This window comes from Seriola dumerili, unplaced genomic scaffold, assembly GCF_002260705.1.
Source record: "Seriola dumerili isolate Sdu_G_001 unplaced genomic scaffold, Sdu_1.0 BDQW01000291.1, whole genome shotgun sequence".
NCBI classification, from domain to species: domain Eukaryota; kingdom Metazoa; phylum Chordata; class Actinopteri; order Carangiformes; family Carangidae; genus Seriola; species Seriola dumerili.
Window position 1 is genome coordinate 4776105 of NW_019174546.1, and position 25353 is coordinate 4801457.

Sequence of the window (25353 nt, forward strand, 5' to 3'; positions counted from 1 at the left end):
GAGTTTTGTGATGGTGGAAACACGATAAAAATGACATTAAAGAAATCTGATGTGTGTTTGAAAGCTGTTATGTTCTTGGTGTTTTGTCTTTCCTGCAAAAAATGCAGATGAGAGATTTTAGCTCCTCATCTTCATTCCTTTTCTCTGTCTTGATTCTGCAGCTATGAGTCATGTACCTGTACCTTTGCTTGTCATGTGGCCTGTTGTATCAGCACATGAACGCTCCAAGTCAATTTGCACATGTACACATTTATAAACACACCTGCATCCACTCATAATAGCACTCTTACATAACCCTTGGTTTTTCCACAGGTAGCCTATACCCACTCCCACGAGCAAAAAACAGCGCTGCACCAAGACTATTCATGCCAGCTACACTTTCTTCTACATATTGCAAGTTAGACAGTAAAAAACACAGCTGTAACATTATACTGAAGGAGAAGCCAGTTCGCGTGACAACAGATAATCTTCCCTTTCGAAGAGAAACCACAGCAACAGCTGTGTGTGTGTCTATGTGTGACTGTGTGTGTGTGTCTGATGATGTGTGTGTGTGTGTGTGTGTGTGTGTGTGTGTGTGTGTGTGTGTGTATGCGTATGTGTATGTGTGTGTGCTGAGTGCAATCAGTGTTCAATATGAAAATAAATCATTTGTTAGGCTTGTTTGTGACAGCCTTAAACCCAAACCCAGCGTAAAATTTCAGATTTCGATAATTCGAGTAGACACACACACATTTCCAGGCACAACACTTTACTGGTGTAACTCAGCAACCATTTCACACGTGATTAAAATAGGCCAAAAAAACATCAAATATATAACATGATGTAACTGTTTTTAAATTTAACAAATATGGATTAGGACAAACCTGATAAGTCTGAGGCTTTTTGGTTTGGATTGAAATCTTTAACAATATAATCTGTCACATATGAAAAACGGTCCAAACTTAGTATTTAATGTGAGACTGAAGAAGTTGTAAAAAGCTGATTTGGACTTGAATCTGTTTTATTTGGATATTTGAGGCATTTTGAAATCCTTTTATGAATGTTCTCTTAGTCAGCCAGGGTGAGAGATGAGATGAACAAAATACAGTCTGAGGCAATTTAAGGCTCTTTAATTGGTTCCAGTGTGCAAAGTACGTTCCACAAAACTCAGAGACAGATTATGGCTGTGTTCTTCTTAGCTCTGACAGCTGGGTGCAATGGATTTGACCTTTGCATGTTTAACATGGTTGGTTGTAATGCTGATATTTTAGAATTCAAGCTAATTTACAAGCAGCTATTTAAATATAGGACTTTATTACAAAGGGGGTGTTTGATATACTGTAATGGTCCAAATAATAAAGTATGTTCTTCTGTAAATTATGTTGGAAAAAGTGGGGCTCACATTATAGATTAGATATTCACAACAGTAAATAAGCATTAGTCACTACACTACAGAGTGATCTTGTTACAATGGATGTTGCATTATGAGTTGTTTGTAGTCTTACTGTTGCAGAGATAGTATTTATTCAACTCTATTTAACTTTTATTGTGTGACTTATGAGTTTGTCAGCCTTAAAAGTGGGTACTGTTTAACTGAGAAGAGTTCATGACAGGTCATGTAGTGTGTTACCAATCACGGAGGAAATAAATTCACAATTATCGAAAATGAATAGAAGAGTCTCCTGCCAGCCATAATTATTCATCTGTCAAGCAGACGACCATACCGATGTCACGGTATCATGACAAGGAGCCCAGAAAGGCCGTCTGAGAAAATATTTCCAACCACTCCAAAGAGCACAGAGAGCATTTAGGCCCAGAGCCCCCAATTCACTCTCCACACACTCGCAATCCAGGTTTTGAATCATATATAAATTCTCAACAGAGGCTGCTATCTGTTGGAAACATATACAGGATTTACACTGACAGGTTAGAGCCTCTAATCACAACCTAAATGACAATATCAATACCTGTAGATATAATCTATCATACAGGATTTACACCACATGATTGCAACAATGCTTTTCTGGGCCAGCAGCAACAATTTCAACATATTAGTCCACAGTGTGAAGCTGAATGGCAGATGCATAATGCCCCACCTCAACCAATACAGTTCTCTGATTCAGATTCTTCACACACACACACACACACACACACACACACACACACACACTCACACACACTCTGATCGATTCATACTGCTCTGCATAAGTAGACCATGATACAGGACTTCCACCCGGGTATAAAGATGTAAAGATAAAATAGTCAAATAATTCCTAAAAACAATGTCAAAGACTTGTCATTGCAAAAAACAACACCTTGGGAGACACATAAACTGAATATACCTTATTATAAGAGAAGGCCTACCTCGTGTGACGTCTTCTTTCAGGCCTTTTTCCTCCACTGCATCATTCAAGTCCGGACGAGCTCCGACTCTGTTGCCAACACTGATGAACAGTCCAAGCGTTGTTGCCTCATCCTTGTCCTCAGTTTAAAATGAATTCTCGCCATTGTGGCTAATAAACTGTGAAGCTGCTCAGGTGGAGATGAGGGTGGGGCAGGTGAACAGGTGTCTGTCGCTGGACTGCGGCTCTCTGCTTCTGTTTAATGCTGATGCTCAGTTAGCTGCTAGCTCCTCCTCGACGTTAGCATCCTCCTCTCCAGGCTCTTTGCTAATGCTAGCAAGCCGAGTGGCCGAGTTTTAAAGTCAATGTAGACGGTATCTTTGTCCGAATTTCTATTTCTTAGGTATCCTTTTCTTTTTTTACTTTCTCCACGCCGCTCCACCGCTCTTTTAATTTCCATTATGTATTCCGAAGCGTCTTTCTCTCACGGCCGAGCCTCTGCCGCTAAATTCCCAGTGACCACCTCATCTGACCTCTGACCTGACTCAGGGTCATCATCATGATACATACACGGCCGGCAAACCAATGCAAATAAACTAACTCTACATCCACTGCTTCGTATGTCACATACACACACGCAAATAATATTTATGAGTTGATAAAAAAAAAAAAAAGCAAAGCTAGAATGAGGCCACAGTTTGTGGGGGTTTGGAATTAATTTAATTGTAATGGAACAACAGCTGAATCCACATACTGAGAAATATCCCACATTATTAATGAGGCAGTTATTCACCTCTGCAAACTGCAGTTCTACAGTCACACCTGTATTTAAAATGGCAAAATTATGCCAGAAAATGCATTCATTTCAATAAAATCACCACAAGCAGGAGAGACATGGCATTGGCCATAGTAAGCGACATCCAGAACCTGTCCATCCTGAAAATGTAGGGTTGAATTTCACTGTGCCATTTTCCAGTGTGGCCAGAGATTTTGTCAAGAACTCAGATCCCCTCTGTGTCTGCACCAGGATCTCTTCACCACGGGGGCTGTAATATAATACTAACTCAACCACCACATCACCTGGCTGTCTTAATTTTGAAGGACTAAGTACTTAAAACTGAAGGCCGTCTGCACTGCTGAGCTCCTCATTGTGTAAAAGAGAATGAGGCCACCCTGGTGAGAGGCTTTGTTTCAGCTGCTTGTCTCACCTGAGGCCTCTGGCTATAAATGAGGGTCAGAACAAAGATCAATCTGTAAATGAAGACATATGACGTGAGGTTCATAGCTCTTGGTTATGGTCTGACATAATGGACACATTACTGCTGCTAACCACTCAGACATCCTCAGAGGACAAAGTGGTGGGAGCCTTGCTCTAATTGGCCCCTTTACAGTGGCTAGACTCTAACAAGAATTCATTGTGTCCCCTGTTCTCTTCGTGTTCTTCACTGTTCTTCACAGTTTGATTTAGATTTTGGTTAAGTTTGAATGTCTGGCTGACATTATAGAGGAATATTTGCTGTTTGTGGTTGGTGCCGTGTTTCTGCAACCATCGCACAATAAGACCAGTGTTTTCAGGTCAGTGTGAACCTGAAGTCTGAACACATCTCTCACAAATAGGATGGCTTCTAGGTGCTAAGGTGAGAAAAGGAGTGGCTGCTTTAAGTGGAAGATCTCAGGTGCGGTATCTTAGATGTCTTCATGAGTGATAATAAGTAGGGGCACTTTTTAAAAATAGAAATATATAACTACAAAAACAAAAGAACAAATATACTCTTTAAACATATATACCTTAAACATATAATCTATATATTAGTATAGATTTGTGTATAGGCTTCAAGTGGAAACCAGACACAGATACACAGATTCACTGTTGACACAGAAGTCAACTTTTATTTTATTGTCATCTGTATAGGAGCCACCAGAAATCTGCACTCTCCATATGAAGCCAAAATTTAAAATATGTAATAGACAGTATATTAAAGGTGTTACTGACATATGGCACAGACCAAACATATTTTCATTGTATGTCTACAACGGCAAATAAAGTGTTTCATATCTAGTCTAATCTTAGAAAAATATTTATTCATGCAGCTTTAAGGCTTCAAGTAGAAACCAGACACAGACACAAGGCTTCACTTTTGACATTTACCCACAAATTATTCTCCTCTGGGATACAAAGTGATGGGCAGGGACCCTGTTCACACTTGGCATTAAAATCTGTGTTGGTTAATTGGATCACAAAAGAACTTGGAGGCGTGAAGGCACACCAGGACACAGTGGGATCTGATTGTCAGGCCACATGTGCCAACGGTCTGAAACACATTCAACTTAATTTGTAATGTGTCAAAATTTGTGATATAGAGTGAAATGTGTTCACATCTGCATATGAGAACTTCTGAGGCATTTTTGTGATATATGTGTGCCAAACACAGCTTACCTGACTGGGGCACTATTTCATCAACTATCTCTGTCTCATCTAACTTTTCCTCATTTGAGTTTTATAGCTTTGTCCAATTTGTAAAAATACACACAATAATCCTCTTCTTGTGCTGTATAAACACAGATTCCAACAATCTGCAAGTAGTTAAGCAAAAGCTAATAGGAGCGTACCGTATTTGAGATTGTTTTTTATATAAATTGTTAACTGCAATTTGTTTCCCTTAAATTATCTACACACAGTCTGGATATGTGGATACAGATACTACATATGAACAGGCGAGAGAATGAAAACAGAGAAAAAGACTGATTAGGATGAAGATACTTATTAGGGAGAATAGTCATGCAATAAAAGACTCTGTTTGGTTCGGAAATTCTGAAATAGCTACATGTAAGATTAAAACAAATGACTTCATCACCTCGGTCTTGGCAATCATCTTCACACTTCCCCACAGGTCAGTACGGAGAACTGGATGATGTCCTTATCTGTCTTCCTATCCCGGAGGGATAAGACTGATTACTGGCCTGTACGGCTGCTCTATCACCAAATGTGTGCATTTGTGTTGATTGCCAAGGCTGAAGTAGTGATGTCATTTGTTTTAATCTCATCTGCATTTTCTAGCCCTTTTAGACCATGAAAGGCAAGATTTACACAGTCACTGCAGCCTCCTTTCCTGTCTGTTTTTGTCTCCCCGTCTGTCTATGTATATTTCTGTCTGTTCCAGTCTGTCTCTATGACTCACACAGTCCTTCTGTCTCACTGTGTGGAACTGACACATAACTCTTACATGAGCATTGTGCTGTAGGGTCACCGACAGACATAAGGTCCACCTTTTACACTCTTGAAAATTGGTTAAAAGAAATTTAGTTCATTCTCATAATGCACTTTGCAGGATAAGTTATAGGCCAGTAACTAGTAATTCACAGCTATTTTCTATTTTGTCTTCACATGTATCCTGCTCTTACCTTAAAGAAATAGTTTGACATGCTGGGTAACAACTTGCATTAGATGAGAAAATTGATGCCTATATGCATTAAAGGAGGAGGAGCTGGGGGTCGATTATCTTAGCAGGGGGAAACAGATAGCTTGGCTCTGTCCAAAGGTAAAAACAAATACACTTTACAGCACCTCTGAAGCTCACCGGTTAACATATTTACAGAGCCAGACTTGCTGTTTCCCCCTTATTCCAGTCTTTACACTAAGCTACGCTTACCGTCTGAGGCTCTAGCTTCATATTTAGCATACACACATGACAGTGATATCAGTCTTGGCAAGGAAGTCAGCAAGAGAGTTTTCTAAATGTCAAATTATTCCCTTACTGAGGGCGGTGTTGTCATTTGTGCTGTGCATTACAGTAAATTTGTGACATTGTTTTACTGTTTAACCTTAATATTCCAACTAAAATTACTCAGATATCATCAAAGGGAATTAAACATCCTTCCACTCTGTCTGTCAACATTACTGTATGTGCTTGCCCTCTGCTTGTATACAAAATACTTTGAATGGCTGTCACACATACTCTGAATGAAATCTATGGTGAAGTTGAAATGGAAAATTCCTGATGCTGTTTGATGCCTTTTTCCTCTAAAGACTTTTCCGAATAATTCAGGCTGACATATTTGGTATTTTTGGAAACCGTGGCAATTTGAGTGGAATTCAAAATAAAGTCCCGTGAGTCCTAACTATGTTTGAGTGTGCAACATGAGTTTGTAATGATGAAATCATCAAAGGCTGTATGAGTCTATAGGGAATTGAAGAATTCCCCCAGGAGGCAAGACAAGCAAGGGAAAGTTATTTATATAGCACATTCCATCACAGGTAAATTCAATGTGTTTTACATTAAGGTTCATACAGCAACAAGTGACATGATAATAAAAGAAAAAGTACAAAAACATACAACACTGACAACCATATGCCCTCAAAAAAACATGAAAAAGCCTCACAATAATCCCACAGGAGGGAGGGAGTAAAATAAACTAAAATGCTGTTCAACTAATGCTTTTACAAAACTCAAAGTAGTGTGCTCTTTGAATTTCAAACAGAGACAGTTTTTTGCTCTTTATCTTTCTCTAACTCTATTTGGTATTGTAAACTATTAGAGAGCTCCCTCTAGTGATTGATTCTTTGAAAATGTAATTACACCTCATGTCCACCACAGCTGGCAAGTCATATTTCTGCCCTGTACTCTGCTGGGATTTGGAAAATGATGAGAACATCTTAGAACTTCTCAAGTTACTACTTAACACTCACAGCTAACTGCAAATTGTCAACATCCAATTGTGCTATAGTCTTGTGAAACTATGAGACATTAATTACAGTGTCTTCTCACATGTGTAAGATATTTTGAGGATATAAAATAGATTAGCACCCTCTTTAAAGCTTTAACCAGTCAGATCATGGCACCAGTAGGTGGGTGTTTGCCTGACAAAATACAGGTCTAACTTGCATTCTTGTTTGTACATGGTCACATGGCACCATTTCTTTTTTTATTTTTGTTTTTTTATGTGGGCTGCAGGATGAGTCAGAGGAGAGTGACTAATGATTTAGTCATCCATGTTCTACACACAAACTACATGAACATACTGTACAGATACAGAAGTTAGCACACTTTGTTTTTGGCTTGTACTCCTTTCTTTCTCACCCTTTCACACACACACACACACACACACACACACACACACACACACACACACACACGCACACACACACACACACCCAAACACAGATCATATAATAACCCATTTTATGAGGCCATTTCTGGATCTTCATATCACTGAATGTGGCGGGCCAGCTGTCTAGCAATGGGGAAATGACTCCATAGACTCATGTGCTCCAATTATCGGTTTCCTCTGCACATCAGAAACAATGGTTAAAGGGAAACAGTGCAAACAAACATTGTGTGGAGATCTTTATCAGTGGCATTGATTTCCAACCAGGTGCTTTACACTGGTAACTTTAAAATCTAAATCCTTTCCATTGTTTGAAATCAGAATTATTCAAGCCACTTTACCCATGCAGTTCGATTGATTTTTGTCCCTTTTAAATCTGAAATAAAACGTCTGCTGTTACCCTGTGTCTTTGATCAGATGATTTCTCTGCTGTACTTTTATTGTGTTTTATTGTAGAAAAAGTCATCCATTTCTTCATTTTGTTGCCTGTCTTGGCTTCTTTAATAATTCTGCTTTACAAAATAATGGACATAATGGTCCAGTTGTCTTTCCAGCTGCTCTGAATTTTTTTTATTTTTGAACCTATCTTTGCTTTCTAGCCATTTTATTCTGAAAATACACTATCTTCACATTTTAAACACCTTTTATTTTGAAATTAACGACCCGGAAACGTTCTCACACCGCTTTTCTTTCTTTTTTTTTGGTTTCCTGGCCAGTCTTCACAATGGCTCAGGCAGTACAGAAACTCGTGGCAAAAATACCGACTTTAGTCGGCGGTAAGTTTTTTTGCAGTTTTTCTTTTGACCAATTAAAAAGTGATTCAGTGGAGTAAACCTTATGACACCAGGTAGGTCACGTTGTTACAGCACGTTAGCAGCGACACAAATTCAGTGTGACCTCTGATAGGACAAGCACAGGTGTCAGTGCACCTTTTTTTCACATTTTCCTTATAAAGTTGTTACCTTTTGTTCTTGAAGACAGGCTTGAAGATTCCGTTTCTTTTGATTTTTCTGCTTCCTAGCGAACGTATTTCTTAAGATAGCTAGTGCTTGTATCACTTGCAGCCGCTGTCACGTACTCCAAACCACGACTAGCGACCTTCTGGCACTATGCCCGGGTGGAGCTCGTCCCACCTTCTCCGGCTGAGATCCCCAAAGCCATAGAGGCTGCCTCCGGCCTCATCAAGAGCTTCCAGTCAGGACGCCTGGGACAAACCACAGTAAAGGTGAGTCCTTACACGTTTGACAACTGCTTGACTTTCATTGAGGAGTGATTGAACGCTGTGTTGCAAAGTCAGCAATAGGCTTTTTTTGGCTTAATTCTACAAAATGTAAACCTGCTTGTATTTGGAGCAAATATAATACATATGTTCTCACCTTCTTGGACTGTTATGAAACATGGAGGTGTCGAGGCCCAGAAACTTATTTGAAGTAATTTAAAACTGTCAGGATTATTTGAAATGACTGAATAAAATACCAGTGGCGGGGTGAACGAATGACATCTTAGTTTTTTCTATGAAAAATTAAAAAAACACACCCAACAACCGGAAACAGGTAATTTGTGCAAAGATGTCAGGCATCAAAAGTTAATAATTACACAAACTTCATACACAACAGTGACATACATGAAGCTGACCATGCATGATGAGATAAATTGCTGTGTGTATATATATTTGTAGAGTGTGTTCTGTGACCCCTAGCGTGTAACTGTATGCATGTAAAGGGACCACTTTTTACTCTGTACAATTAATCTTTCACATCTCATTTAAATGTAAACTATCACACCTCTTTCTGTAATTCTTGATGCTGTCATTAAAGCAGTTTTCTTGACTGAAAGTGTTTTTTATTTCTTTCGTAGGATGCCTTAAGGAATGGACTCGTGACCACAGAGGTGCTGATGTGGTTCTACATTGGAGAGTGTATTGGCAAAGGAGGAATTGTTGGATATGACGTCTAAATATTAGACTGTTCTCTCTCACTCTGCAAATCTAATCCTTACATTCTCAACAACCTGCACCAAATTTTCAAATAAACATGTCTATAATTTGAAATATATTCAGTATCTCTTGAGTATTGATTTCCAGAGTGAGTAATGTTATATATGTTTATTCAAAAAAGACATAAAAATGTAAGAAGCCAAAAATGAACAATAACATCTAACTGTAGGATATATTAAAGTTTGAAAGGGGTTTTGGGAGATTTCAATCACAGTAAAGATGTATAATTAATAACTTAAAAATTAGAAGTGTTTGTAATAGTTTCTTAAACAGAGATTGTAGATGCCAACAAAATGTATCTGCATTAAGCTGCATATTTTATAAATTGTGCTGCTATGTAATGATCGACATCTCCTCTCGCTCCCGGCTCTCAGACATTGTATTTACAACAGTTCCCAAGTATCTGCAGAAAGCTCGTCTCACATCCTCCGGTTCCTCCTCCAGGTTGGAGTGAATAAGTGGGAGTCTGCTTAAGTGGGAGGCTGCAACAGAAAGAATGAACATGTTAGCTGAGAATAGTAATAGTATTATTAACCATACACCAGCTGTGGGAGACCTGCAGTGGGATTACCTAAAGGCAGACGTCTGTCTTCTACTCCGCTGCCAGGCTTGTGGTGAGCTATGAGTAAGCACTGATTTTCCTGCAAACCTTGAGAGGAGATGAACATCGAATACCACGTCTCTATTTCTTTGAGGTGGCTTGGAACATCTGGATTAAAAATGATCACCATACCGCTGGAGTCCTTCATGAGTGCAGGCCAACATGATTCAAATCTAGATGAAAAGAATGGGGGGGGGGGAACAATTATGAGAATTAATGGGACTTTTCTTAAAAATCACAAGATGGGACAGGGTAAAATCTAAGCCTTTAATAAGTGAAAATCTGTTAATGTTACTTAACTTACTTGAAGTCTCCTGAACAGTCCCAAAGTTCAACCTCACATGTCTTGTTGTCACCACTGCCTTCAGGTTGTGATTCATATTCCAGTATCCTTGAAACAAATGTAAACAATTGTATGTGGGTTTTTTTTGTGACAACAGTAAGTCAACCCTCAAGATTTTTGATATTGTAGAGTACTTCAAGCTGACCAAGACAGGTTAGAGCTAATAATCTAATCACCAAGGTAATTCATTTTACATAAAATTTGAAACCAGCGCTACAGGCATTCAGTTGGACAATGTTATTTCCATCTTTTCAATGATTTATACAGTTGAGTTAAACTGTATGTACTAGGTGTAAAACAGTAAAGTTGACACACAGTTTGTACCTGACTCCCTGAGTAGGACTGTATTCACCTCCCACATTTTCTGTTGTGTCAGAGAGAAAATTAGCAAGAACCGTTTTCCCACTCTGAAAAACAGACAGGCAATTCACAACAGTCACATCATTTACAATGCAAAAATAATTTAACCCCATTACGGAGTTGAAAAGTATATACATTTTTTTTTTTTTTTTACAACTTTATACTTTTGCCACTATACTTGTTTTACAAATGTAATTACATTTAAATTATAAATGTTATTTGCTGATAAAGATTTTACAAATAATACTAGAACTTAACATTTTGACATGTCAAAGCAAGAAAAGTTAATAATTTTTTTTAGGAGTGTAACATTGCGGTGTAGACATTTGAACGTTATAGCAGGAGGACACACACAGGTGTAATTGATAACCTTAATAAAGGCTGCATTCCATTTAGGTGCGGTTGTGTGTATAGTATGGCCTAATGGGACAGCCGTAGGGGAAAGAGCCATCATTAATGTCATTAGTTACACCTGTGCTTTTCCTGCAATGACAAGTAAAAATGTGTGCTGTGAAAAAAGGTCTCATACACACACACACACACACACATACACACACTTAAGAAACAGCATGCAAGTAATCTTATCAAAATGTACATCTTTCAGTGTAATATCAAATCATTATTACTTAAGCCTTCATTTGAAAGCAGAATTTTAATGTTGTAGCTGGTCAAGGTGGTGCTCATTTAAACCGTTTTATACAGTAAGGTAATTTAATCTGTGTGTCATAAATTTATCACGTTTGATGTAAAATATTAATCTGCAAAGTAACTAGTAACCACAGCTCTCAGATAAATGTCATATACTGTGTATTATATACATAGTGGAGTACAAAGTATATTTCCATCTGACATGTAGTGGAGAAGTATAAAATAGTGTAACATGGAAATATTCAAGTAAAGTACTGAAAAAGTACCTTAACACTGTAAAGTAACTGAGGAAATATGCTTAGTTACCTTCTACCACTGCCTTCTTCTTAGTTAACATTAACACACACACATAAAGCTAGGCACTTTTGATGATCGTAGGTTTTTGATGCAAACATATACCTCTGATGTTTTTGTGATTTTTTTGCAACACATCAGTTTGTGAGCATCGTATATTGGGTGCTGAGTACGGTAGGGGCTATTGGCTAATGTAATATGTGCTACACACATAAAAGCTATCTTACGCTTTCACTGTTAAAACTATTATCTTGTTACCTACGTTTAACAGTAAAAACAAGCCACGCTGTAGAGCTAGGAAGGTATTTACTTACCTCACTGGGACCAATAAAGAGTATTTTTGCTTTGAACATTTCCACTCAACAGACGCCAAGCATTAGCTGTCCAGCTAACTTTAACTGAAGAAGCCTAACTGCCGAGCTGTGCCACCGAAACAAATAACACTCAGTCAGTTTTAGCTGAGTATATATCTAAACAATGGTATTCCGAGTTTTTCGGTTTTTCGCAATGAAATGCACAAAATGTTAATAATCTTCGTAATTTGATGTTACTTGAGGATGGTCTGAGATACCGTGGCAGTAAACTTCCTTTTCGTTTCTATGGTTTCAACCAGGCTCTTTGTTTTCTTTTGTTCATTGGCTGCTCGTAAGTTAAATCAAACTTAGTCCCGCCTACTTTAGCCCTAGGTAACAAATCAGTAGTGAGTAACTAAACCGGTGTCATTACGTTGTCTTAAAGCTAACCAATCCGGTTCGACCTTTAAGAGGGGGCTCTTCAGTTTGGAGAAGCGTTGTTCGCAACCGACACAAGAAGAAAGCGTAAGTAAATAGTATTTATGTTTCCAGTGGAATTGTTTTATAAGGTATAACTGGGTTTAACCTCCAATGATCACAATGTAGATGTCAGTGGGTTTGCTTGGTAGAATGGTGACTGTCTGTAATGTAGCGTAAAGCTTAGCAGCCACTTAACCTGGTCCCGTCTGTCGCTATAGAGTAAGCTTAGCTTCCTTGACACCAAGTCTTACTGTCCTTGATAATAATGAACTGGACTATGCGGAGTAACTAAGCTCATTTTAAGCCATTTTGTATGAACTAACTCCCTGTCCTCCTCTGCGTGTTAAAACTAATTTATTGTGTATGTTGTTTTGTCAGTAGTAACAGGTATGTCTCCAGAGAATGATCTCCAAAGTCCCTCCCTTGGTTTCAGTTCTACCAGGGACGATCTCACTATGAGTTGTGGTGATCTAGATAGTTCCCATGAGCTGGGGAGAAGGAGCCGGGCACGCAGCAGTCTCCAGACAAGAACCCCCGAGGCTGACATCAGTTGGTGAGATCCTATGATGAATGGACATTTGAACACACAGCCCTATCTGTGGGGCGAAACATCCACCCAACCACAGCCTAAACGATTTAAAGCATTTTCTTGTGTTCCTGTTTTTCATTTAGTCATGGAGACTTTGCCAGTGGAAAGAGCCCTTTCCTGAAAATACTAATGGATGCAGAAGCAGCTGCCAACTCTGCTGCTATACAACTTGTGTCTTTTAAAGATGCAATGGAAGATGAATTTGCTGTATGTTTGTTGCAACTTTGCATACATCAAAATGGTTCAAACATGGTCCTTCCATGTGAGAAACCATAATAGTTTTCCTACATTAAATATCATTTTAATATTCATGTACCAATAGTGTAACTCCTGTTTCTATTTCTCTGTCAATTAAGGATTCGAGACACTCTGCCGTAGATAAACGCCGAATTACAAGGCAGAGAGGACTTTTGCTGGAGAAGTTGGAGGATTTTAAACGAATAAATAAATCTGTTCGGCAGAAACTGAAGCGGCTCCAGGAAGCCGAGGTTGGTTAAAATACACTCTACATTAAATATATCCCAGGATAGTGAGTCATGGTGACAACAAATGAAACGTGTCCAAAATGTTTTTTTGTTTCTTTTCATTTTCCTTTAACTTATTCTCAATAAGTCATGTCTTCCTATGCAGGCCAGTCGAACTGATGCCGACCAACAGATTGACATCTTACTGAAGAAGATCACACTGGCTGAAAGTGAAAATGAAGTGAGTGTTTCATTACATTTAAGAAATACTTGAAAGGAAAGGCACTTAATTTACATGTAGGCGAATTAAGCTTTGTGCTTAAGTTGTGGCAACCTGGTGGAAGATTTAGTCTGTGAAAAGGGTTAATCTTCTTATGTGAGGTTAATAGCTTATTCTGCGTAGTGGTATGGATGGTTGAAGCAGTAAGAGTTGGTGAAATTAATGTCAAGGACTGCGTTACCAACACAGCCACATTGGTACTAAATTGATATTATAACTGAAAGACATGAGCTTAAGGCATCTACTCTATGGGACTGAATAGAACAAACATTTTTTATTGCATTAGTACTATAAAATTGTGCAAATTTCATTTTCCAATCATGTAGTGATTGCTGTCATTTTTCTCCTTAAGCATTTAAAAAGAGATTTGAGTGAGACAGAAAGAAGAGTTGAGGAGCTGATGGATCTGCGAAAGGAAGAGCAGGTAAATATAGAGGAGTATGGATGATATGGATGTTCCTACAGACTAAAAAAATAATTGCATTTAAAAGCATTTGTCCACGTTGGTCTTCACAGGGCAACATAAAGACTGCAGTTCACATGACCAAGTCTGTGGAAGCGACTCGTGTTCACCTGCAGGGGCAGCTGCACAACAAGGAAGCTGAAAACAACCGTCTGACTGCACAGCTACGGGTATATGAACACGTGTGTGTGTCATCAGCCAAAGTTCCTCTGGACAAACAACTTTAAAGGTCCCATATTGTATAAAGTGAGATTTCCGATGTCTTTTTTGATTATAAAGCATGTCTAGGCGCTATATTAATACTGTGAAAATATCAAAGTGCTCAGTCCACAGAGAAATGCACAAAGCCCATATTCAGAAATGAGCCATCAGGACTTCTGTAACTTTGTGATGTCACAACAAAGCAGTCACCAACCAGGCCACCTGGGTCCCACAATCCAACCTTGCAGGATTTGGTTTCTGTGAGTGTTTACTTGAAACCTGAGAGAGGGGAAGTAAAACTACATTGAAATAGTTTTTGGTACTTAAAACCACAAATATATTGTCTTATGGATATCAAAAATTCAAATGAATCATTAAAAAAGTGTTAAATATGGGACCTTTAAAGAAGATGTATAATATTATAAACATGCCCTTGTGGGTTCATGGTGTCCTCTAGATTCTGGAAAGAACCCTGACTGAACAGAAGATGGAGATTGATGATCTGAGAGGCTCCATCACCTCTTTGACTGACAAGGCAGCACAGGACAAAGAATCTCTCAAGAAAGCCACTCGAGCACAGAAACAGAGAGCTGAGAGATTTGAAGCCGCCATTGAGAAATGCTATGAACAGTTGAAGGAAAAGGTATGAAGTCCAAATAGCTATTTTTGGTTTCAAAAATCTCTTTTCTATCCACGGTCACATTGTTCAATATCTGGCTTTGTCTTTCTTTTTCTTGGTTGGACTAAAGGATTCTCAGCTGGCCAACGCTCGTTTAGAAAGAGAATCCAGGAGACGGCAGAAGGAGCAGATGACAGATGAGAAAGACAAGCTTGATGCTCATGTAGAGTTACTGAAAAGGTTGGTCTTTTCTCTGTAACACACACTACCTCTTTCTGGTATGCAGTGGAAATCAATACACGTATGTGTCAACTAACAGTTTTCACTGATGAATGTCAAATGTGCGTCTCCGTTAAAGTCAAATCGCAGACTTGACAGCGCGGCTGCAGAGGGAGAAGTGTGAGCTCACTGCGGCTAATGAAACTGTGATGCAGCGTGTTGAAAAACTCAGCACTGAAAACGGAGACCTCAGCGTCAATAATGCAGCACTCAAGGTACAAGTTACTAAACAGCTTGCACATGCGGAAAAAGGTATAAAAACACAGTGCTTAAACATGTTGTTATAATTATTTATAAAGCCATTTGTTATGAGGTTTAAGGTCGACAACTGTCAGTCTTTAATGTTGTTTTTACTTCTTGCTGGATCCACGTTACACCATCATTATTAAAGAATGGAAAAAAGTATTCTCTCCCTGTTACTTTTATCACTAAAATGATTGTTTGTGTGTTTACAGGTATCTGTTGCTCAGTTGGAGCAGCAGCTGGATGATTGTGAGTCGGCACTGATAGAGGAGAAGGTTGTGTCCCAGGAGAGGAAACATCAAGCCGAACAGAGTCAATATCAGGTGGACATTTGCTAGTTAATTTAATACATTTTTTTTTTCTTCTCTTTATTTTTGTTTTTGTTGACTAACCTGAAAGAAACTAGGCTCTGGAATAGACTCAGGTCATAAAAAATAATTTTTTCCCCCATATTTGACCCATACACATAATAAATATTGACATAAAGATGATTTTGTACTGCTTAAAAAATCACCCATGGCATATTAATTTAGACGTATGTGAACTACCAATGTTATTTTCTGAATATATTGATAACACTTACCAGAAAAAAGCATTGGACATCAGGCCAGAGACCTCAAAGCAACATACTAAGTTTTAAGACTACAAACTGTTGTGTTTTTTCCTGACAACTTCTAATCCTTTAATCCTATCTTCTTATGCCATAAATTCTGGAGTTCTTGTGCTTTTCTAAAAGTTTTTTATTTTTACTTTATGTTGTAAGTAATTCTTCCTGAGGCAGTTAGAAAACCTTGAAAAGTGCTTTACAAAGAGGAGTATGATCATAGTGATTATATCAACATATTCTAAACCAGCCTTTTATTTACACTGAATGTGGTTTATTGCAATTTCTGAATGAATAATTCAGAGACAGTGCTAGTTTGCAGTTTTCAGCTGCAGGGAAGGACACAGCAGGTTTGATTATAGTGGTCTGTATTTTTTTTCTAGGTCACAGAACTTCAGGCTGAGATTGAAGATCTGAGAATAAAATATGCAAATATTTTAAAAGAGACGGAAGAGATGTGTGATGGGAAAAGTACAACAGCTGATAAGGTAACCCTCCTGCTTCCCCAAAGTTTCTTCCTATACTTTATGAAAGTTTTGAACTCTTGTAATGTGCAAAAATCTTAATACTGACCAGCTGTTACATTTAACAACATGTAATATTTTCCCTGACTAATTTCTTATAATTTTCTAACAAATTCTAACTGTACTGTTGCACTTTTTCCAGTATGTGCACCTCTGCAGCACTATTCCTCCTGCTGCTGAATGGCCAGTCAGTGTGCTGTTAGATTTTTCTAGTGCTTTTTCAGCTGTATAACATTTGGTGCACCTGGACCTGCATGTGTTTGAATAAATTACCAAAACTTCCATCAGTAATTCTGGACAACAAAACACTTAACAACGCTAACAACTGCCAAAGTTCTCTCTAAAGAAGAAAATCTTTGCACGCTTAAAGGATTATGTGCATCTCTGAGTGGTCAGGGTTTACTGGGAGAGGTTTCATTAGTCTTAAGGCTAATATTTTGTCCACTCTCAATACTCCTTCTGCCATCCCCCTCTGGAGCCCAGGTGAGGCAGCAGCTGCAGACACGTGTGGAGGAACTGATGGCTTACCCTGAGTTACTGAGTGCAGCCGAGCAGAGTCTCTTCGAGTGCCAGGAGAACCTGCGGCGCTCAGAGAGGAAGTGCTCACAAAAGTCAGAGTCCATTAAGCAACTGCAGGTTAAGGTGTGCAACGTGAGCTGTGGTGGTCAGAGGATATAAAATGTAGTCATTTTCCTACATCTGACCACTAGGCAGTAGTACAACCCTATGTGTCCATTGGTGCATCTTGTTTTCTGGTCCCTGCTGTGAGTTTTGATGTTTGTGATTTAAAAAAAAAAAAAAAAAAAAAAAAAATCTCAGATTGCAGTGGAAACATTTAGATTTGTAACCATCTGTATTCATGTACCAGTCTGTGAGTGTCTTGTGCCGTGTGAGTCCTTTTCAATCACCTACATCCGCGATGTTGAATTGGTGTTTTGAAAACGGTCCATTTTGCAAGTTGTTGTACCCAGTTGCATGTGACGTGAAACCCTCATCTTGAAACCCCATTCACTTGTAACCAGTGCAAGTGATATCAAAATAGCAAGTCTTGAGTTTTGCATTTTGCTTATACAGATGGAGAGTCAGACAAAATTGCTGAGCTCATCTATGGAGATGAAGGAATCCATCCATGAGGCCAATTTACAACTACAAGAGAAATTGAATTCTCTTCAAAAGTAAGACATCCACTCATGTCTGTTTTCCTGATGTCAAATGTTTGTGTTGATTCAAACATAGAGATTGTTTACCTTCCTGAATGTGTGCATTCCATTGTGTGTTTGTAGGCAAATGGACAAGCTGCAGCAGGAGAACCTGGAGCTCGTACGGAGGCTCGCAGCTCAGGAGGAAGCGTTGAGCTACAGTAACCGGCAGCTGGATCAGCGCTCGACAGAGTGCCAGGCCCTCAGCCGGCAGCTGGAGGCTGCTTTATCAGACGTCAAACAACAGGTACAGCTCAGGGACAGTCTAGTGACGTCTGAGTGAAAACTGATGTCAGTCACCATCAATCACCAAGTGTTTTCTTTTTCTTATTTGTTGGTATGCTTCTGTCTGTTATATTGCAACAAAATGCCATTAGTTGACCATGTGCCTTGAATGCATATATATTACTTTTTTTAGCATTGTCAACCAGGACAGGTACAGCGCAACAATCAAATCAATGTTTTTTTTTTGTTTGTTTTTTTTGTAGCAGATTTAGAAGAGTGGTTACAACAATGCAAATGTTCCAGTTTTAGCATTTTTCAACATGTTACCAAACAGTTTCAGACTTTAAAGAAACAACTTATGACATATCCATAGAGAGACACATCTGCTCTGCCGCTCTGTCACTGATCGATCTGATACGGCACAATCAAGCCTACATCCAGGTCCTGAAACCTTTTTTGGGGCTTCCCAGTCTTTGATACTGTAGGTGTTTCCAGAAAAAAAGATCTGGTACACAGGAAGTGATGTGTTTCACTTTGTCTGATAGTTAAAAGTTTTTCCACATGTCCAGGTCAACAAGGTAACAGACCAGGCTCATTCCAGAGAAGAGGCCCTTAGTACCAAAATCCTGGAGCTGGAAGCAGAGAAGAGCAGAAGGGATAATGAGCTGAGGCTTCTTCGCCAGAGTAAGCTGACTGTGAGTATCGTGGTTTTCTATAACACATAAAGCAATCGAGTGTCATGGAGTAGGCATGCTCGGACTACTGTTGTTGAGTAATGTCTCAGGGAAACCACTGTCTCTATCTGAATCTGTAGGCAGAGAGACAGTTTGAGGTGCGTCTGAAGGACCTGCAGCTGAGCCTGGACCAATCAGAGAGCCACAAACAAAGCATTCAGAACTATGTTGATTTCCTCAAAAACTCCTATAAGACAATGTTTGATGAGGGACTGCAAACTTCGACTTTTGGATCTTCATATTTTCTAAAATGATCAGGGATTCATCTGTTTGTTTTAAATTTTGTATTTATTTATTTATTTGGTTTTTGTACACTGTAATATTTATAAGGCCTATTTAAAAAAAGTAAATAAAAGCAAGAGTCTATCAATTTTAGAGGAAGTAAAAGCTTATTTTTTTCTAGCCCTGGGCTATCTTTATATATCTACTTCTTCAGTTAGCTAACAATCTATGACCCCCCCCCCCCCAGATGTCAGGGAAACCTGCTGCTGTTGTGAGAAGTTTCAATACCTGTTTTTATCTCATGTCATAAGAAACGTTACATAACATTTTAACATGCGTATGCAAATTATGGACTGTGAACTCTCGGTGCTACTGTGTCTTACTCCCCTACGACAAAGAGCCAGTTGCATAAATATATTTAAAGACTCGCCTCAGCTTTACACTTGTCTGAAGACAGTGTGTTGCAAAAATATTACTCAGTGACTTATTTAAAGTCACTAAAAACAGTGAAACAGAGAAATATGTTTGATGAGTTGTTATTCAACACCTTAAACAATGTGGCAAATCATTCATCTGTTGTAAGAGCCTTAAAAAATCTGCACATCCGTGTTGACAGGAAATTAAATTCACAATTTTGAATATTGATTAATTGTAATTTATATCATTCAGTGTTTCCAGCTTTACAAATGTAGAGATTTACAGCTTTTCTCTGTTGTTTTATGGCTTTAATCTGGATACTGGAGAATTTGCACTGTTGGTGGTTTAAGAGAAGCAATGTACAGCAACTTTAATGGACATTTTCTACAATTTTCTGATATTTCATAGACTACTTTATATAGTGAAAATAAAAATATAAATTAAAGGGGGTTTCCCACTGGGGAAAATTCATGTGCCACTAGGTGGAAGTGTTTTGTTAGCCATCTTTTCTCCTCTGTCAAGTGGAGTTTATTACTCACAGTCTGTTGTGCAGTTGGTTGTCAGTCTTTTAGCTCAGTCACTACTAAATGGATTCTGTGAAACATACGAAGTTCAGTGTTTATTGCAAGTGCAAGACAAGGTCTACCTTTGTGCAACTGGCTCCAGATCGAAGAGGTTTTTTTTTTTTTTTGCCATATTTTGAAGCCATACACCTGATTATGACAACAATTGTTAACCAATACAATTATTGCTTTAAAACAAAACAGTACGTTGGTGCATATGTCCTGGCCAAGTATACCTGTGGTAGAATAAACCACGTTTAACATGGTGCTCCATTTTAACATGAATATGCTCCAGCTTTACTCCCATTAAACTCATCATAATTCTTTTGCTGATGCATCTGATGGGAAATTTCACTGTCTGATGCTGAAAAACAGCTTGTGTATGTTTTTGTATTTTTAGCAGTCATGGGAAGGTGTGATGTGTATTGAACATGTTCATGTTCTGATTCTCAGCTGGACTGAGATGAATTATGCTTAAAATCAATTGTTTAGCTGTCAGTTGTGAAGCTTATGCCTTTAGGGTTGTAACCATAATTGCTGAGACACATGCAACACTGGGATATTTCCAAACCACTGATGCTGGTTTTGCTCTCATGCTTTTGTAATGGAAGTTTTTAATGTTAGCACGGCTTAGGGGCACAGAAAGGTAGTGGTATCTGCTGCAGCATGATTTACCTAAATACTGAACTAAGTTTGTCTTGTACTGCACTTGGATGTTCTTGTTCTCCTGTTGCTGCTTGATTTGTGGTCCTATACTGTATCTATGGTAATAAACTACAATCTTCCAGAACCACTGCGAGGCTGTGGTGTGTCTCTGCAACGGACGTATTCCCCCGGGTGAGCAGTGCTCCTCTCAAGTTCTCAAAGACAAAGCTCTATTGTGTTCTCCGTCAGGGGATGGAATCATTTCATCTGTGCGTGCGTCAGTACCCCTGTTTTTCCTTTGCTCTTGTTCTCAGTCTCTTGGTCTTGCCCGTTTACGTAATTCTGTTGATCATACTTTGGGAATTTGCTTCTCTCTGCTGTTTGCTGGAAAATAACCTTACATCTGACTTCTGGCAATTTGGTTGGTATCACAACGCAGCGGCATGATGGACACACCCTGGGCTTATGAGCTCATCAGGCTCAAATGAGTTGGGTGACCTATTTGTCTTTTTGTTTTGTTTTGTTTTTTTACAAATTCTATTCTGCTGAGCAAATAGTCAAAAACAGAGGCTTCACTGTTTGTATTAAAATTATTTTATGAAGGTCACATACAGTTGACTAACACCAACTTGGATCAATTTGCAGTTTTGTTGACTTTTGAAAGATGACATGTGAAGGGAAATCCATCCAAATCTGACTGTTCATGTGGGATCATCCCCCATTTTGCATATAATAAATCTGTGTGGAAAGTTTACATAATTCCCTGCTACCCTAGAACTTTCTTCACAAAACAAACTTCTGTGGTTTGCATATAGCATCTGTCCGACAGCAGGAAAACCACTCTGAGGTTTACACTAGTCATTTCCTGAACTATTCAGTGACATGTAGGTCGTCTCAGAAGTGGGTCAGCCATATGCAGCTGAAACAGTATAGCTCATTTCCTATTGAAAATTGTTATAACAGACCCCTTGAGAATTTGCTAGTTTTTCTTAGTTTTTCTGATTATTCCAACTGGCAAACTATATTTTCACTCTTCACCCTAAAAGAAAATAATTGGTCGACTCTAATGGGTTTTCTAATGTTTATTTGTGAAAAGGCGAATCACAAAACTGACAATTTAACAGCAAACTTACATACAAGACAGTGTAAAGAACAGGATGTCAAACCAGTATTATGGTACAATATTCAATGATTAGAATACATTAATAAGAAGCTACAATAAGAATACATTAAGCGAAGTAGGAAAATTATTGTCTTATAAATAAAACGAATAAGTACAGTAAATCAACAGAAACATGGCGACATATTGTGTAAGGACTTAGTTAGTAGCTGCCATAGTTTTCACATCATTTCCATGCTTACATGTGGTATGTCTTGTCAAGAGAGGCTTAAATAGGTATGTCAATAAAAATTAAAGTGGAGAACAATAAAATGTTGGTTTAACTAGAAAAATAAGATTTTTGTCAATGTAAAAAAAAAAAAGAAAAAAAAAAAAGCTTCTCAAAGAAGCAAACCAAAAGGCTCCAGTGTTATGAAGCAAAATCATGAACAATACAGTTCACTAAATTCATCCTAGTAGGTGTCTGAAACCTCACAGTGCAATTTTTTTTTTATCTGTCTGTCTGGATCTTCTTTCCACTTAAAGTGAGAAGTTTACATTTTCACTTTGTGTATACCATTAAAAAGTCTGTAGAGGGCAGGGGTGTTTTCGTTGCTGCCGGAGCAGTTGAAGTTACACTTGCAAGACTCGATCATCATCACCATCCTGCTGAAGGTGTCCCCATTTTTGCATCTGAAGCGCACAGGTATCGTCTGGGTCCGATGAGGCCTGCAGCATCGCCCATCTGTGCAAGACCCACAGTATGTGGGTCGGAACTTTTGAAGGCTACGGCAGCCTGCGTAGGACAGTTTAACTGGACGGCTGGCTTTTTCTATGTGGTTACATTTGTGGCCTTTCTGTTAAAGAAAAAAAAACATAAAAAGCATATGTTAAATGTAACTAGAGAGTTCCACAAAGGATGCTAACTGTACAGACCAACGTAATGAAATAATCAGACTGTATCTTTATGAAATTAGCTGAAAATCTGGTTATAAAAGGTTTGGATTATACCTTCAATCCGACGAAGGCCATTTGGTTGCATGGGCGGACTTCACAGACCCGAGTCTCTTTAACCAGTTTGCACAGGGTATTGCTGTTGGTCACCCTCGAGGACACTCCAGTGCCACAGGATTTGGAGCAGGGTGACCAAGCTGTGGTCTGAGACACACACTCGACTCCTCTGGCAACCATGTGGCCAATTGGGTGACTCCTGAAAGCTGATCAGAGAAAGGAAGGTTGAAAATGTTAGCTGACACAACTGACCATTTGATGACAATGTAAGAGAAATCAAGACATGTCATGCACATGTAGCTACATGTGAAATTTCACATATATTTCCTTATGTTTCCTTCCTAGACAGCAGAGAGGACACTGAGTAAAAGTGCTCACCAGCTAAAGACTCGGATCCTCCTCTCCACTCAGGAGCCAACTCATTCTTGCTTGTGAGGTCGTCTTCAGATGCTCTGTCTTTGCTGTCCTTTTTTCTGTGTTTCTTCTCCGCAGAACTCTCTGGCTTTGCTTCCTCGGGGCAGATGAGTTGTTCACAGCACCGTCCCGGGACCTTGACCTTCCTGGGTTTGGCACAACCCAGTTTGGGCAGTGACAACTCATGTGGGCACAGAGAGACACATCCAACAGCACCGTCCATGCAAGTGCACTGGTGTTTGCAGTTTGGATGGAAAATTTCCCCGTTCTGGTAAATCTTGTTGTTGTACTCACAAGTTCTTCCATCTGATTTAGCTGATTTATAGAAAGAGGGAAAGTAGTGAGGTTCAAAATCAAAGTGAGTAAATGAATGAGAAACTGAGATAAGAAGAGAAGTCACCTCACCTCGACAGATGCCCTTAGCAGAACCAAATCCACCTCCAAAGTTGCACTCCAGTCCCTTTGTGTGGTCACATGGTTGTGTCCTGCTGCAGTCTTCAAAGAGCTGCCGAGCACAAACTTTACAGCATCCACAGCTGTCCAGCATGAGACTGACTCCTGCTGCACATATGGGGGATTCAGAGGGACACTGGCAGTCCATCGGGCATGAGGCTGACACCTGAGGAAAGACACAACATCTGATCAAAAGTTTGCTTCCAATAGTAATCATCTTATAACAGCTAAGCAAGCAACTTATGAATGAAGAGCAATTATTTCCTCACCAGTGTAACGCAGAGGATCACAATGACAACAACTTTCCACATCCTCAGAAGTAGAAGCGCTCTTTCCTGAGTGAATAGTCTTCTGTCTCTTTGAGTTGACGAGTGCTTGCTCTCCCTCTTTTGGAGTCCCCATCTCCTTTTATACTCGCTGAAGAGGTGTCCTGAAACTATGATAGGAATGCTTCTCCATGCGTCCTCCCATAAGCCCAAAAGAAGTCCCCCCCACCCCCCCCCCCCCCCCCTCTCACTCAGTGAGCCAAGAACCACCCTGTCTAACTTCCATTCTGCCAGGGCTTTCGCTCCAATTTAACCATGTCATTTTCTGTTTATCACCATGAAGATGAACCAGAACTAACTCTTCTTACCATGAAGCACACAGGTTTCTGAAATGAACTTTTTTCTGTAACAAATAGTATATATGCAAAAGTGGGTCATGTCTTAATTGCATGTTTTGTATTGGAAACTTGAATAATATATTATCTAAGCAATGCCTTAAATTATTTGCTGCAGGATATTGTGTATTATTTAGTTCCTGTTTTGGTAAATATTAATTCAATATTGCTTATAATTCATTTGGACTATTTTAAAACTCATACCTTTATATGCAACTTACCTGGATATTATTTCTGTTTCTTGTGTTGTGTGAATGTCTTCTGTTTGTGTTATTTTAATTGTATTGATTGTCGTAACAATGTTTTTTTTTTTGTTTTTTTTTTGCTTCATTCTCCTGTAAAATATATTTTTATTATATATTTAGCCTGGTTAAATGAACTAAAAAGAATGAAAGAAAGACTGCTGGTGGCATGTGATACTCCAGGGCAAAAAAAGCACATTTATACCTGATACCTGAAAACTTTCATTGTCAGCCCTATGCATGTGAGAGCAGCCCCATAAGGGATTCAACATCGGGGCGCCACAAGTTCTGACATAAATATTGGAGAGAAGCTACATATTTCTATGACCAACTGAATTTCTATCTCAGACGAAGCCGTGTTTAGACTGTTGCCCGTTGTCTGTGATCAGTGTTTGTATTTTCTAACCTTGCTAGCATTAAAAGTCACAGATGAAATTCACCTCAGTCACCTATTAGGTGGGGATGGATTAGAGTTTGTTTGACTTCAATATTTCAAAAAGGAGAGGAGAGCCTCTTGGAATGTTTGAACCTCAGGAATCCTTTGTTCGGCCTGAATGAGAGTGTCCAGAATGAGAAACACACCAAAAAAACAAGACAGAAAAAAGAAAACTTGAGCAATGCCTGCAGCAACATTCCTCTTAGGATGAACATTGCTGGTTTCTTTGAAATAGCTGCCAGGATAAAAAGCATCCTCTTTTATCCAAATCAAAGAACTATGAAAATTATCAAGGACAAAAATGCCTTTCCTTTCATTATAACC

General features: G+C 38.9%; 4 protein-coding genes across 6 annotated transcripts; 2 read left to right on the forward strand and 2 right to left on the reverse strand.

Annotated features, from left to right (window-relative positions):
- Positions 1 to 8096: 8096 nt before the first annotated feature.
- Positions 8097 to 9481, forward strand: LOC111231047 (ATP synthase subunit g, mitochondrial-like). 2 transcript variants are annotated; one of them, XM_022758010.1, is made up of 3 exons: positions 8097 to 8203; positions 8492 to 8652; positions 9285 to 9481. In XM_022758010.1, exons 1-3 carry the CDS (start codon positions 8152 to 8154, stop codon positions 9381 to 9383), a joined length of 312 nt encoding a protein of 103 aa, XP_022613731.1. In that variant the 5' UTR covers positions 8097 to 8151; the 3' UTR covers positions 9384 to 9481. The 2 variants fall into 2 exon arrangements, with proteins under 2 accessions (XP_022613731.1, XP_022613732.1); XM_022758011.1 differs by having other exon boundaries at positions 8182 to 8274.
- A 94-nt stretch (positions 9482 to 9575) lies between these two features.
- Positions 9576 to 12257, reverse strand: ift22 (intraflagellar transport 22). 2 transcript variants are annotated; one of them, XM_022758009.1, is made up of 5 exons: positions 11984 to 12257; positions 10692 to 10774; positions 10329 to 10415; positions 9995 to 10197; positions 9576 to 9905 (listed from the first exon to the last, which is right to left on the reverse strand). In XM_022758009.1, the coding sequence occupies exons 1-5, from the start codon at positions 12020 to 12022 to the stop codon at positions 9757 to 9759; spliced, it is 561 nt and encodes a 186-aa protein (XP_022613730.1). In that variant the 5' UTR covers positions 12023 to 12257; the 3' UTR covers positions 9576 to 9756. The 2 variants fall into 2 exon arrangements, with proteins under 2 accessions (XP_022613730.1, XP_022613729.1); XM_022758008.1 differs by having other exon boundaries at positions 10683 to 10774.
- Positions 12258 to 12481: 224 nt separating this feature from the next.
- Positions 12482 to 19241, forward strand: LOC111231154 (outer dense fiber protein 2-like). Its single transcript, XM_022758171.1, has 16 exons — positions 12482 to 12487; positions 12821 to 12995; positions 13115 to 13238; positions 13388 to 13519; positions 13662 to 13736; positions 14128 to 14199; positions 14292 to 14408; positions 14897 to 15082; positions 15189 to 15298; positions 15417 to 15552; positions 15793 to 15903; positions 16568 to 16672; positions 17783 to 17883; positions 17992 to 18154; positions 18702 to 18827; positions 18947 to 19241. Exons 2-16 carry the CDS (start codon positions 12832 to 12834, stop codon positions 19118 to 19120), a joined length of 1896 nt encoding a protein of 631 aa, XP_022613892.1. The 5' UTR covers positions 12482 to 12487; positions 12821 to 12831; the 3' UTR covers positions 19121 to 19241.
- A 3001-nt stretch (positions 19242 to 22242) lies between these two features.
- On the reverse strand, positions 22243 to 24041 carry LOC111231120 (protein CYR61-like). Its single transcript, XM_022758121.1, has 5 exons — positions 23960 to 24041; positions 23643 to 23856; positions 23202 to 23552; positions 22824 to 23029; positions 22243 to 22669 (listed from the first exon to the last, which is right to left on the reverse strand). Exons 1-5 carry the CDS (start codon positions 23999 to 24001, stop codon positions 22367 to 22369), a joined length of 1116 nt encoding a protein of 371 aa, XP_022613842.1. The 5' UTR covers positions 24002 to 24041; the 3' UTR covers positions 22243 to 22366.
- Between the last annotated feature and the right edge of the window lie 1312 nt (positions 24042 to 25353).